Genomic DNA, 15,277 nt, shown 5'->3' on the forward strand with positions numbered 1-15,277 from the left:
GGTTATAGCCATATTTTATTCACAGCAGAACATACGACACATATCAGATGGTGAAAGTTAAATAGTTTTTTCATTTCGTATAGAAAAATGAATTAATTTAGAAATCTCAAAGTTGGGACAGAGTTAAAAAGCTGGGAACGTCATACCAACGAAAAACATGCACGGTCAGTTTTTGAACAGTCACATCACTGTGTATAAAAAAAAAGCATTTTAGAGAGGCAGAGTCTCTCAAAAGCAAAGGTGGTCAGAGATTCACCAGTCTTAACAATTGTGTTTAAAAATGCTGTAATCATATATGGGACAACATTCCTCTCCGAAAACTCCAGCAATTGGCCTCGTCACTTGATAGATCTTTACAGACAAAAGGTGGTGCTACATAATGGTAGAGGTCCTCAATTTCTAAATGAGTTAATTTTTTCAAATAAAATGGGAAAATTGTCTAGCTTTCATCTTCTTTGTGTTCTATGTCCTACAAATATATATATAAAAAAAAACAACCGATACATTCAACAAGTGTGAATAGATGCTAGCTGAAAAAACATAGTAACTACAAAATGCATACAGCTGCACACTAAAAAGCCAACAATGAATAAGGGAACTCTGGTATTGCGTTACTGCTATAGGAATATTTGAAAAAAGAGATTTCTTTTTCGCTCCATTGGGAGACCCAGACAATTGGGTGTATAGCTTCTGCCTCCGGAGGCCACACAAAGTATTACACTTAAAAGTGTAAAGCCCCTCCCCTTCTGCCTATACACCCCCCGTGCATCACGGGCTCCTCAGTTTTTATGCTTTGTGCGAAGGAGGCTGACATCCACGCATAGCTCCACATCTTGGTCAGCAGCAGCTGCTGACTAGGTCGGATGGAAGAAAAGAGGGCCCATAACAGGGCCCCCAGCATGCTCCCTTCTCACCCCACTCTGAGTCGGCGGTGTTGTTAAGGTTGAGGTACCCATTGCGGGTACATAGGCAGGAGCCACCATGCTGTTTTCCTTCCCCATCCCTTAAGGGGCTCTGGGCGAAGTGGGATCCTAATCGGTCTCCAGGCACATGAGACCGTGCTCCCTCCGCAGCCCCAGGGGAATCTGCTGACAGGAGCCGAGTATCGACAGGAACATGGCCCTGCTTCTGTGAGGTACTCTGTGTCCCCGTGGGGACCGCGCATAGAGCGCTGATGCCACACACACTGCAGCACTGCTGGGTGTGTTAGTGCGCCGGGGACTACCGCGCCGGCCGCGCTGTGAGGTACTCTGTGTCCCCGTGGGAACCGCTCATGGAGCGCTGGTGCCCATTTACACTGCAGCACTGCTGGGTGTGTTTGTGCGCCGGGGACTACCGCGCCGACCGCGCTTATATGCCGGCCGCGCTTATTACTTTAGTCCCCGGCTTTTGCGGCCTAGTATCGCATATTCCCGCCCCCAGGCCTGCCAGTCAGGGGAAGGGCGGGACACTGCACAGGACGTTAGTGCTGAGGGTTGGAGCATACTTTGCATCCTCCTCCCCCTTCATACAGCACAGTGGGGCTCCAGATTCCCGCACTTTTTCTAGGGCACGCCCACGGCCCCCTCCTCTCCACAGAACGCCGGCAGCCATTCCTGTCAGCACTTCTAACGCTGGAGAGGAGAGACACAGTTTCTGGGAGGCCCATGCAGGGATTCTGGTGATCACACAACCGCTTTTAGCGGTCGGTAAGCAGCACCTGAGGTGCTGGCCCCATTAAGTGCAGAAGTGTACATATATATATATGCTTATATGCTATACATTTACACTGTACTGTCGCACTGTTGATTTTTGGCTATATACCCTCCTGGATTGTACTCAGAGGAGACGACAACAGCATGTCGTCCGCAAATAGCAAGGGTGCCAAAGCACAGGCTTACTTTGCAACCTGTACCTCATGTGCGGCTATACTACCGGCAGGTTCCACGGACCCTCATTGTGTGCAATGCTCGGCCCCTGTGGCACTTACTCAGCCGGAGCCTCTGCCACTGGTGGCCCAGGTGAAACCACCTGCTACCACTGTCCAGGTGACAGGGACGGAGTTTGCAATATTTGCTGACAAACTGTCTGAGAGTATGGATAAATGGTCTGCTAGGATACTAGAAGCCTTACAGTCCAGACCGGTGATTCAGGCCACGGGCACTGTTCAATCATTGACCCCAGGCCTCCCTCAATTGGAGCTGCAAAGTGCTCCTGGGGTGACCCATGGGTCCCAAGGTGAGGTCTCTGACATGGACCGCAGTCCCAGGCCGCCTAAGCGGTCTCGCTGGGAGATTCCCTCGACTTCATCACACTGCTCAGGGTCTCAGCAGGAGGACTCTCCAGATGATGAAGCGGAGGTAGCAGATCAGGATTCGGATCCTGAAACCGCGCTCAACCTGGATACACCTGATGGTAACGCCATAGTGAATGACCTTATAGCAACCATCAATCAGGTGTTGGATATTTCTCCACCAGCTCCTACAATTGAGGAGTCAGCTTCTCAGCAGGAGAAATTCCGTTTCAGGTCTCCCAAGCGTCCATTGAGTAGGTTTCTGGATCACTCTGACTTCAGAGAGGCAGTCCAGAAACACCGAGCTTGTCCAGATAAGCGTTTTTCCAAGCGCCTTAAGGATACACGTTATCCCTTCCCCCCTGACGTTGTCAAGGGCTGGGCTCAGTGTCCTAAGGTGGATCCTCCTGTCTCCAGACTGGCGGCTAGATCCATAGTTGCCGTGGAAGATGGGGCTTCACTCAAAAATGCCACTGACAGACAGATGGAACTATGGTTGAAATCCATCAGCTTGTCATGCGCAGATTAATGCAGTCACACGTTCATCTGCCCCACAAGTGGTGTCCTTAACCTCTCAGGCGTCGGCGTTTGTGTCCTACGCCATTAACGCTGTCCTGGACTCTACGAGCCGTACGGCGGTAGCATCCGCCAATTCGGTGGCGGTCCGCAGGGCCATGTGGTTACGTGAATGGAAGGCAGACTCTGCTTCCAAAAAGTTCCTGACCGGGTTGCCTTTTTCGGGCGACCGCCTGTTTGGTGAGCGGTTGGATGAAATCATTAAACAATCCAAGGGTAAGGACTCATCCTTACCTCAGTCCAAACCAAACAGACCTCAACCACGGAAGGTACAATCCAGGTTTCGGTCCTTTCGGCCCGCGGGCAGGTCTCAGTTCTCCTCGTCCAAAAGGCCTCAAAAGGATCGGAGGAACTCCGATTCATGGCGGTCCAAGTCACGTCCTAAAAAGACCGCCGGAGGAACCGCTCCCAAGGCGGCCTCCTCATGACTTTCGGCCTCCTCACTCCGCATCCTCGGTCGGTGGCAGGCTTTCCCGCTTTTGCGACACCTGGCTGCCACAGGTAAAAGACCGATGGGTGAGAGACATTCTATCCCACGGTTACAGGATAGAGCTCAGCTCTCGTCCTCCTACCCGATTTTTCAGAACATCTCCGCCCCCCGAGAGAGCCGATGCTCTTCTTCAGGCGGTGTGCACTCTGAAGGCGGAAGGGGTGGTGATCCCTGTGCCTCTTTAGCAACAGGGTCACGGTTTTTACTCCAACTTGTTTGTGGTACCAAAAAAGGACGGATCCTTCCGTCCTGTTCTGGACCTAAAACTGCTCAACAAACACGTAAAGACCAGGCGGTTCCGGATGGAATCGCTCCGCTCCGTCATCGCCTCAATGTCCCAAGGAGATTTCCTAGCATCAATCGACATCAAAGATGCTTATCTCCACGTACCAATTGCACCAGAGCATCAGCGCTTCCTGCGTTTCGCCATAGGAGACGAACACCTTCAGTTCGTGGCGCTACCTTTCGGCCTGGCGACAGCCCCACGGGTCTTCACCAAGGTCATGGCAGCAGTGGTAGCAGTCCTACACTCTCAGGGACACTCGGTGATCCCTTACTTAGACGATCTGCTTGTCAAGGCACCCACTCAAGTGGCATGCCAACACAGCCTGAACATTGCTCTGGAGACTCTCCAGAGTTTCGGGTGGATCATCAATTTTCCAAAGTCAAATCTGACACCGGCCCAGTCTGACATATCTTGGCATGGAGTTTCATACTCTTCCAGCGATAGTGAAGCTTCCGCTGGACAAACAGCGTTCACTACAGACGGGTGCAATCTCTCCTTCAAGGCCAGTCACACCCCCTGAGGCGCCTCATGCACTTCCTAGGGAAGATGGTAGCAGCAATGGAGGCAGTTCCATTTGCGCAGTTTCATCTGCGTCCACTTCAATGGGACATTCTCCGAAAATGGGACAGGAAGTCGACGTCCCTCGACAGGAACGTCTCCCTTTCACGGGCAGCCAAGGCTTCCCTTCAGTGGTGGCTTCTCCCCACTTCTCTGTCGAGGGGGAAATCCTTCCTTCCCCCATCATGGGCTGTGGTCACGACGGACGCGAGCCTGTCAGGGTGGGGAGCGGTTTTTCTCCACCACAGGGCTCATGGAACCTGGACTCCGACAGAGTCCTCCCTTCAGATCAATGTTCTGGAGATCAGAGCAGTGTATCTTGCCCTAAAGGCGTTCCAGCCGTGGCTTGAAGGCCAGCAGATCCGAATTCAGTCGGACAACTCCACAGCGGTGGCATACATCAACCACCAAGGGGGAACACGCAGTCGGCAAGCCTTCCAGGAAGTCCGGCGGATTCTGATGTGGGTGGAAGCCACAGCCTCCACCATATCCGCAGTTCACATCCCGGGCGTAGAAAACTGGGAAGCAGACTTTCTCAGTCGCCAGGGCATGGACGCAGGGGAATGGTCCCTTCACCCGGACGTGTTTCAAGAGATCTGTTGCCGCTGGGGGAGGCCGGACGTCGACCTAATGGCGACATGGCACGATCTCAAGATCACAGAGCTCTGGCGGCAGACGCCTTAGTTCAGGATTGGTCGCAGTTTCAGCTCCCTTATGTGTTTCCTCCTCTGGCACTGTTGCCCAGAGTGTTACGCAAGATCAGGTCCGACTGTCGCCGCGCCATCCTCGTCGCTCCAGACTGGCCAAGGAGGTCGTGGTACCCAGATCTGTGGCATCTCACGGGGGGGTCAACCGTGGCCACTACCAGACTGACCAGACTTGCTGTCTCAAGGGCCGTTTTTCCATCTGAATTCTGCGGCCCTCAACCTGACTGTGTGGCCATTGAGTCCTGGATCCTAGCGTCTTCAGGGTTATCTCAAGAGGTCATTGCCACTATGAGACAGGCTAGGAAACCAACGTCCGCCAAGATCTACCACAGGACGTGGAGAATATTCTTATCCTGGTGCTCTGATCAGGGTTTTACTCCCTGGCCATTTGCCTTGCCCACTTTTCTTTCCTTCCTTCAATCAGGATTGGAAAAAGGGTTGTCGCTCGGCTCTCTTAAGGGACAAGTCTCAGCGCTCTCTGTGTTTTTTCAGAAGCGCCTGGCCAGACTTCCACAGGTACGCACGTTCCTGCAGGGGGTTTGTCACATAGTCCCTCCTTACAAGCGGCCGTTAGAACCCTGGGATCTGAACAGGGTACTGATGGTTCTTCAGAAACCACCTTTCGAGCCAATGAAGGATATTTCTCTTTCACGCCTTTCACAGAAAGTGGTTTTTCTAGTAGCAGTCACGTCACTTCGGAGAGTGTCTGAGCTAGCAGCGCTGTCATGCAAAGCCCCTTTCCTGGTTTTTCACCAGGACAAGGTGGTTCTGCGTCCGGTTCCGGAATTTCTACCTAAGGTGGTATCCCCCTTTCATCTCAATCAGGATATCTCCTTACCCTCTTTTTGTCCTCATCCAGTTCACCAGTGTGAAAAGGATCTGCACTTGTTAGATCTGGTGAGAGCACTCAGAATCTATATTTCTCGTACGGCGCCCCTGCGCCGTTCGGATGCACTCTTTGTCCTTGTCGCTGGCCAGCGTAAAGGGTCACAGGCTTCGAAATCAACCCTGGCTCGGTGGATCAAGGAACCAATTCTCGAAGCTTACCGATCTTCTGGGCTTCCGGTTCCCTCAGGGCTGAAAGCCCATTCTACCAGAGCCGTGGGTGCGTCCTGGGCTTTGCGGCACCAGGCTACGGCTCAGCAGGTGTGTCAGGCGGCTACCTGGTCGAGCCTGCACACTTTCACGAAACACTATCAGGTGCATACCTATGCTTCGGCGGATGCCAGCCTAGGTAGGCAAGTCCTTCAGGCGGCAGTTGCCCACCTGTAGGAAAGGGCCGTGGTACGGCTCTATTACGAGGTATCATTTTACCCACCCAGGGACTGCTTTTGGACGTCCCAATTGTCTGGGTCTCCCAATGGAGCGAAAAAGAAGGGAATTTTGTTTACTTACCGTAAATTCCTTTTCTTCTAGCTCCAATTGGGAGACCCAGCACCCGCCCCTGTTCCCTTCGGGCTGTTGTTCTTTGTGTACACATGTTGTTCATGTTGAATGGTTTCAGTTCTCCGAAATTCCTTCGGATTGACTTTACTTTAAACCAATTTATAATTTTTCCTCCTTCTTGCTTTTGCACCAAAACTGAGGAGCCCGTGATGCACGGGGGGTGTATAGGCAGAAGGGGAGGGGCTTTACACTTTTAAGTGTAATACTTTGTGTGGCCTCCGGAGGCTGAAGCTATACACCCAATTGTCTGGGTCTCCCAATTGGAGCTAGAAGAAAAGGAATTTACGGTAAGTAAACAAAATTCCCTTCTTTGTTTATGTATTGGCCAATGCATGTAAGCCAGGTCACCATGGCAAGGTATATCTCTGTGAACCAGGAATCTAACTTGAAATGGCACTATCTGGGTTAAAAATATCCGTGTCTGGCCAGCTAGACTAAAAATTAACTTGAAATGCCACTATCACTAAATGGCCAGATAGAGGCATTTCAAGGTAGGTTCCCGGTTTAGAGATACACCTTGCCGTGATGACTGGGCTTACATGCATTGGCCAATACATAAACAAATATATATATATATATATATATATATATAATTTTTTTTTCTTTTCCATATATTCATCTTGCAGTAATTCAATACCAGAGTTCCCTTATACATTGTTGGCTTTTTAGTGTGCAGCTGTATGTATTTTGTTGTTCTGTGTTCTTAATAAAATATACCCAATTATACACGTTTTCCCGCGACATGACCTCCAGCTTAATATAAATTACCTACTGTCTCTAACACAAAGTCCTCCCTCTACTGGAAACTGAATTGCTCCAAAACTGAATTTCTAGTTTTCTCCATTTACTAATTTGTACTCAATATTGCAATATCCTTGGGTGATTCAATCTTAACTCCCAAGCAGCACACTCTGTTTTGGGATTCTATTTCACACAGGACTTTCCTTTTATTCCCTATATCCAATCACTCAATCTTTCATGTCACCTGCATATTAAAGGGAAACTGTCAGCAGGTTTTTGCTATGCAATCTGAAGACCGCAGGAGATAGACGCTGACACACAGTTCAATAGTGTGTCATTTATTTTCCTGCAGGGTGTTGTTTCCTTTTAATGAAGTTGTTATCACCTGAGATTATTGGACTACATCAGTCCGACCTTTCTCCCGCACCCCTCTGTGGCTGCTCTCGGTCAGGCGCCTCCTCCATCTTGTGTGATCGCTGTCCTCCTGCCTATCCCCGTGTGGATGACGTGTCCTATGTCATCCACACAGAGGCCTCCATTGCGCTCTTGCACATGAGCACTTCTCTCTGCCCGGCTGAGGGCAGATCAAAGTATTGTAGTGCGCAGGAGGGGAGGTTTTTGACCTCTCCTCGCTCCTGCACATTACAGTACTGTGTCTACCCTCAGCCGGGTAGATCAAAGTGCGCATGTGCAGGATCGCAATGGAGGCCACTCTGTGAATGATGTAGGACATGTCATCCACATGAGGCTGGGCAGGAGGATGGCGACCGCACAAGATGGAGGAGGCGCCAAACCAAGAGCAGTGACACCGGACACATCGGACCGGACCGCCCTTTTAGGTGAGTATTATGAAGGTGTTTTTTTTATGTTCTACAGAGTGGCCTGGGCTCTTATATACAGCAATAGAACAGAAAAGGGCAGAATATGTGACCATTACTACTTTTTTAAGGGACTAAACCCAGGATACAATCATGGCAAACAAGAGGAGAAATGGGAATTATAGTCCAAGTATATAGTAAAGAGTCTGAACTAAAATCTTGCATGAGTATAAAAACTTTTTATTCCAAAAATTACATTATAGCAAGATTTAAATCGTGTCATACAAATATTAAATACATAAATGACATACAGGTTCAAACAAGGAGGGATCCTGACAAATAACACTAGGGTCCAAAATCAGACATGGGATAAGAGGAGTCCAAAGATTCCATCTAAACAAGTTGCCCCACTCAATATCTATGTTAATAACAGCCGACAAGGGGCAAATAATCCTATAATTAGAACATAGATACACTGCGGGCTTCTATATATTAATATCAATAAAAGATGGACTTCATTTATTGCATAAGAAAAAGACCGGGGACATTTCACAATCCATAGTCAAAAAAGCCAAAAAAGGCCGGTATTCTCAAAAACAAGGGAAATGTCCCCAGGCCTAGTATGCAGCGGTTTACTGGTTAAATTCACTTACCCATGTCAGGGTGGATGCCAGGGTAGGGGAACGTGCCCCGACGCGCACGTTTCGTTAGCTTCCTCGGGGGGCCGTGGCTGGGCAGGAGGATGGCGACCGCACAAGATGGAGGAGGCGCCAAACCAAGAGCAGTGACACCCATCGGACCGGACCGCCCTTTTTTTATGTTCTACAGAGTGGCCTGGGCTCTTATATACAGCATTCTCACTGGTTTTGGCCACAGCTCATACAGGAAAATCCTGGTGGCAGGTTCCCTTTAATTGTAAAGGGCTGCGAAATATGTTGGCGCTATATAAATTAAATTATTACTATGGCTATACAAATTTTCTAAATCATTGCATTCCTTTTTTTCTTGACATTTTCTGTAGTGTCACAGCTTATTTGGAATTGGGTTTGTGCTATGTGAATAGAAACGCAGAACTCCGTAATTATGTAAGACAAATAGACGGACAGTCCTAATTAGCCAGAGTATATAAATCACTGCTGTAGGATTTTTGAAGAAAAGGAAAATGACTTCATTAATGATTTTCTTTCATTACTTCTAGGCAAGAAGCCTCAAATGAATTTTATGATGGAGATCATGACAATGACAAGGAGAGTGATGTTGAGATTTAAGCCAGACTATACCTTGTGGTACATATATCAGACTTTTAAGCCTTTGCGTCGTCAGTTTTATGACCAATTTTCAAAAAAAAAAAAAAAAGACTAAAGATTTTTGGACCAGATACATTTTTGCTGCCCAGCAAAGATGCACATTTTTTTTTTCTTCTTTTCCATAAAGGGATTTTAAAATGACTTCCCTTGACAGTCGGGGTTGATTTTGGATGTTCAAATGAAGACACGGAAGAAAAAAATGTGAAATCATACTCCGCTTTTTATTGATGCAATGGATTGTTTTTTATCTTCTTCCAAAACAAGTTGTATTGTTTTGATAAAACTTATTGTCATTGGTTCAGTTATTGTAAAATGAGTGGGTCGTTTATCGTGGAGCACGTGGTTTTGTCTGCAGTTGGGAGTTTTCCATGGAGAGTGTTTGAGTGGATTCGAACCTGGCGATTGCTGTGCACCAGGGAGCAGCTCTTACCTTTTCAGATGTTAAGCTCTCTGGACAGCTGTTTCTATTTCAGCTACCACTACCTGTTGTTCCTGATTTGTCTACACCGTGTTTTTCTTCGTCTTCTTCTTATTACTTATTATTATTATAGCGCCATTTATTCCATGGCGCTTTACAAGTGAAAGAGGGTACACATACAACAATCATTAACAGTACAAAACAAACTGGTATAGGAGGAGAGAGGACCCTGCCCGCGAGGGCTCTCAGTCTATAGGGAATGGGTGAGGGTACAATAGGTGAGGACAGAGCTGGTTGCGCAGTGGTGTACTGGACTGAGGGCTATTGTAGGTTGTAGGCTTGTTGGAAGAGATGGGTCTTGAGGTTCCTCTTGAAGCTTTCCACGGTAGGAGGGAGTCTGATATGCTGAGATAGAGCGTTCCAGAGTATGGGGGAGACACAGGAGAAATCTTGTACGCGATTGTGGCAAGAGGAGATAAGAGAGGAGTAGAGCTCAATCTTGGGATTTCTTGATTGGACACCCTATTATAAGAAAACCTGTGAAGAGCAAAAATGCTGTTATCCTGCTGATATGGGGGTAAATCTGCAGGTTCATAGCGTTTCAAACCTGCCAGGTGCCTGCACATTGAACCCTCTGTTGATAGAAAATAAACTTGTCTCGGTGTATATACAGATGGAAGATGGGCTTCTAGGCTTACGCTAAGACTGGGGCCCCTGCGCTGTCCCTTATCTCGAAGGTAGGCTCGATGGTAGCCAGGTTCGAGCAACTAGCATGACCCTGTCTCCTGTCTGAGCCCGGATACTACTTGCCCCCCCCCTCACTACCACCACCTTCACCACCTTGAAAGCAGGCCGTAAGCCCAGTAATAAAAACCCCACATATAGGAACAGACAAGGGTAAATGAAAACTCACACACTGCACTTAATCAAGAAAGAAGGCCAGTATGTGAACGGGGGAGTAATGCAAAAAAGGGGTAGGAAATAAACGCATAACTGGAGGACTCTCACCATGTGAAACCGCAACTTAGATAGGACCAGATAACCACAGGAACCAAGGAATCAGAGCTATATGCGGCACTCAGCTCCAGTATCCAGAGACTTTTGAAGGGTGAAGGCAGCTAGTAATCAGCCGCCTGGGCTACCAGCAGATGATCACAAGCCAGCAGGAATTAACTCCTGCTGTACTGGAGAGCAGTGAAGCTAGAACCAGCCGACACCTATGACAGGCTGTGCATCTGTGATCCCAGGCTTTTTGTCAGACTCTGCAGTGTGAACAGAGTCAGACGCCGCCATGACACTAGAGTTGAGCGAGTACCTAACTATTCATACTCACTATACTCATAATGAGTACTGTCTACTACTCTCATATTTGTTCTGCATAACATGTGCAATGCAAATCATTGGGGAAGGGGGGCATGGCTATGACTGGGAGCTATGAGGACGTGTCAGGCGAGCTCCGTACATCCTGACTGAAAATCTTGAGGATACCCCACTGGAGGGGCCAGAAACTGACTCCCTGGGGGTCTCTGGAGAAGGATACAGGCTGTGGAGTGGTCAGGGGTCAAGTCTGCCTGCCGGTGGAGCTGGGAGATCGACAGACGCTGGGGCTCTGCAGTGTTCCCAGAAAGCTGCGGCAATCTTGTGCACATTGATTTGTGAAGCCTGCGGTGCGGCGAGAGGGGGATGCAGGCCCAGTGAGACTCTGCAGGAAAGCGTACCTGCCAGTTGAGCCAGAGGCGATCTCAGCGGTGGTCAGGAGGACGAGTAGTAGCTCGCCTGTCAGTTTGCTCATCACAGTTCCCCAGGGGCAGACAAGGGTGCCAGGGTCATCCCAAGTCAAACAGCAGCAGTGGCGGGAGGGTGCCCAGGAGTTGCAGGACCCACAAGCTGTAATGGCGGATGCGGAGAAAGACCCATCCATGTCACCTCCATCACCGCTGACAGATGGACATCTCCAGACATCCCCACAATCAGAATCCTTTGCTCAAGGACCCGAAGTCGCCCGTAGAGAACCCACCCTCTCTGATGTTATGGCGGCCATAGGCATCTGTAATATCTCCCTTAACAATCTCACATACCAAGTGGGCTGTATCAAAAGAGATTTGGCCAGTGTGAGACAAGATATGAAACAGCAAGCAGAAAGAACCACAGCCCTGGAGGAGAGAGTGATGACGTGTTATGGCCCATGAAGAAGGATATGCAAGTGTATGGCAAAGTTATTAATGTACTCCAGGCAAAGCAGGATGATCTAGAGAACCGCCTGCGTAGAAATAATATCCGTATCGTGGGGGTGCCGGAGTGGGCGGAGGGAACAAAACCAGCCGAATTCTTTGAGGACTGGATGTTGGGAATTGATACGCTGACGCCTCTTTTAGCTATTGAAAGAGCCCACAGGGTTCCTACCAGGCCCCTTCCTCCTGGGAGCCTGTCACGTATGGTGCTTATGAGGATCCTGCATTACAGAGATCGGGACGTTATCCTGAGAGCAGCAAGAAACATCTCAAATCTTTCCGTGGATGGTCAGAAAGTGTCGCTTTTCCCCGATTACTCAGCAGAGGTCCAGAAAAAAAGGGCTCAGTTCCAGGACATTAAGCGCAGATTACGCCAGCTGGATGTTCCCTACTCTATGCTATATCCTGCACGGCTCCGATTTGCGGCTATGAACTCCACGCATTTCTTTGAATCCCCACAGGACACACTCGGATGGCTAGACAAGAACGAGAAATCCATTCGAGATTCAAGGATGCGAAGAGGACCCCCTAACCCCCTAATGAATGAAGCAGACTTAAGTTAATGATTTGGCAGGGAGATGTGATGTGGACTGCCTTCTTTAGTTAGCGCCTGAGCCCATTTGGTCACCCTATATGGAAGTGTCAGGCTACCACCAGGGGGAGCTGGAGCCCTGCAGGAAAAGACACTACACAGAGCTGAATCAGCATGAAGGTGGACACAGTGTGTGCTGGAGCTCTGCCCTGCAGAGTCAGCCAGAATACAGAGGCCACAGGGCGTGCGGGGGATGGTCAGGCAGAACAGGTCATACACAGTACGGTAAGAAAGAAGACTGGAGGAACGAGCAAAAGCAGGGCCGAGGTCAGTACCAGAGGAAGCAACCAAGTGGGGAGGTATTAGAATGTGGAACGACTGGGGCTATTGAAGGAAGGAAGGAAGGAAGGAAGGAGTTGGGACGGAACAGACAGAGCACAGGGGAAGGACGAATCAGGAAACACTTACAGGGACCATCAATCACAGGCAAAGCAGTGCTAAGCTTAAAGCCGGCGCTGGTTCACCAGAGATGACAGAATGAAAGTATCCAAGCTCCGGAAGTGAGGCCCGAGACAAGGCTCCGCCCCCAAGCCATGTTGACGGGGAGGTGGAACCATGACAGTAAGTTTAGTTATGCTGCACTGATGTATTTAAGTATGTCTCCCGGGACTAGCTCTGGTCCCACGGGCCCTCTTGCCTGCTTTCCTGGCTCTTCTGCCGATCTGGTGCTTCTCCCCCGGTCCCCCCCCCCCCCCCAATCCTTCTTTTTTTTTTTTTTCTTTTCTTTACTTTCGTCCTGCTTCTCTATCCTCATATTTATGGTATTGTGATATAAAAGTATTATGGTTTAATGAGGGGGGCTGGGGTGGGTGGGGGGAGGGGGCCACAATACTGTGATGAAAATGTAGCCTTATGTACAGCTGCAAGAGGAGCTTGCCTTGGTTGAAAAGTGACCTTTTAGTAGCACACGTTCCCCACAGGGTAGGAACAGTTGTGTTTTGATAGTAGATTTTGGTCTGGACTCCTCCTGATGAGTATTTTGGTAGACCCTACTGTCAATTAGTTGATGGTTATGGTTGTTGAGGGGGAAGGGGGGAAGGGTACTATATCCGACTACAAAGCATAAGGCTAGATCAGTGGTCCAGACGTTATGATAGGGTCTGGGGGAAAATCCGATTTTGTATTTATCTGGTCTGATGTAACATGATGGCTGAACAGGTGACGATGCTGACTTGGAACGTGAGAAGGCTAAATGACGGGGTGAAGTGCAAGGTGGTGTTAGACTATGCAAAAACTTTCCAATCTTCAATAGGGCGTCTGCCAGAGACTCATTTAACTAAGACAAGACCCTTCTGTTGAAAGCAGGGTGGATTGGTCACAGTTTTCATGCCACTTATTCGAACTACTCCAGAGGTGTCAGTCTGTGCATCGCAACGTGCCCTTTGTATATCACTCTGTCAAAATACATGTAGATGGGAGGTATATTTGCCCCCTATCACAGTTAGTGGGGGGGACGTACATCATAGTGGTGGTTTACCCCCCCCCACCCACCCACCCCCGTATTCGTGATAGGTTATTCAACACGTTATTCATTTTGCGACACAGGCGCCTCTATTGCCTCTCTTGATCCTCGGGGATTTTAACAACATAATCTATGCGGAACTGGACAGGATGAGACAGAAAAGGGGAGGAGACGGTGGGTGATTGACGCCATTTGGGGGACTCTTATTGGACGTTGAGCTGATGGATCTATGGAGAGTCCTGAACCCAGGGGGGAAGGTCTACTCATGTCTTTCTACCTCCTTTTGGCTCGCTCTCAAGAATTGATCTGGCCCTGGGCAATGCGCAGATGGCAAGGATGGTAAGCTTGGTGGAGTACTTAAGGAATTCTTCTATCATAATCAGGGGCCATCCTCGATGGCTATGGTATGGGACACAATGAAGGCAGTTCTCAGAGGAAACCTTATTAAATAGGTAAATGGTATTAGAAATTCATCTAAAGCGTTTGGGAACACATTGAGGAGAGAGGCCCAAGAGGCTCAGTCAACTTACGTTGCTCGTCCGTCAGACGGTAATAAGGCCACGTTGGAACACACACAGAGAGAGCTAGCCCAGCACATGTTGACAACAGCAGGGGATAAGTTATTCTTTAAAAAGGAAAATTATTTTGAACTGGAAAGGGCGAGTTATTTCTTGGTAGTTGTGTCACGGGCCCAGCAGGGAGCATCCTTCATTGCAGAAATGAAGAAGAGGGACGGATCGCTGACGCAGTCTGACAGGGAGGTGCTGATGGTGTTTCGTGAATTCTTTGGGGAGCTCTATAGTTCTAAAGTGTCCCCTGTGGTGGAGGACATACAGGCTTTCTTGATGCAAGGAAACATACCGGTCCTCTCGCATGATAATGCGTGGGCATTAGACACCCCGTTTAGTCTAGAGGAATTAGAACATGCTCTGTCATCAATGTCTAATAATAAGGGCACGGATGGCTTCCCGGCTGAGGTCTTTTAAGTTCTATAGTTCTGCACTGTTACCCCAGTTGCTGGAAATATTTAATGAGGCACTGGTGAATAGGAGGCTACCGCAATCCATGAATAAAGCCATCATTGTGGTTATTCCTAAACAGATAAAGACCCCGGTCTGCCAGAATCCTATCGTCCGATATCCCTCCTCCCCGTGGACGTTAAAATTCTTGCAAAGCTCTTGGCTAACCGGCTAGCATGGGTAATGGAATAACTTCCCTTATACACCCCGACCAAACAGGTTTATGCCAAATAAATGTACGGCCATTAACGTCTGGCGGCTCTATCTGTATCTACAACTACCCGCGCAAGGGGATCAGTTTAAAGCGGTGGTCTCTAGATGCTGCTAAAGCATTTGATCGCGTCGAGTGGAACT

The 15,277-nt window shown here is 48.9% G+C and overlaps 1 protein-coding gene across 2 annotated transcripts in view; it reads left to right on the forward strand.

The window, feature by feature from the left end:
• Positions 1–9,484, forward strand: part of HDAC3 (histone deacetylase 3) — a 153,646-nt gene extending 144,162 nt beyond the window's left edge. For both annotated transcript variants that reach the window (XM_075342248.1, XM_075342249.1), the window contains one exon: positions 9,093–9,484. In XM_075342248.1, the coding sequence (XP_075198363.1) occupies positions 9,093–9,162 (70 nt within the window). In that variant the 3' untranslated portion in view covers positions 9,163–9,484. The remainder of the gene's footprint in view (positions 1–9,092) is intronic.
• The last annotated feature ends 5,793 nt before the right edge of the window (positions 9,485–15,277 follow it).

This window comes from Anomaloglossus baeobatrachus, chromosome 4, assembly GCF_048569485.1.
Source record: "Anomaloglossus baeobatrachus isolate aAnoBae1 chromosome 4, aAnoBae1.hap1, whole genome shotgun sequence".
In the NCBI taxonomy this organism is placed as follows: Eukaryota; Metazoa; Chordata; class Amphibia; order Anura; family Aromobatidae; genus Anomaloglossus; species Anomaloglossus baeobatrachus.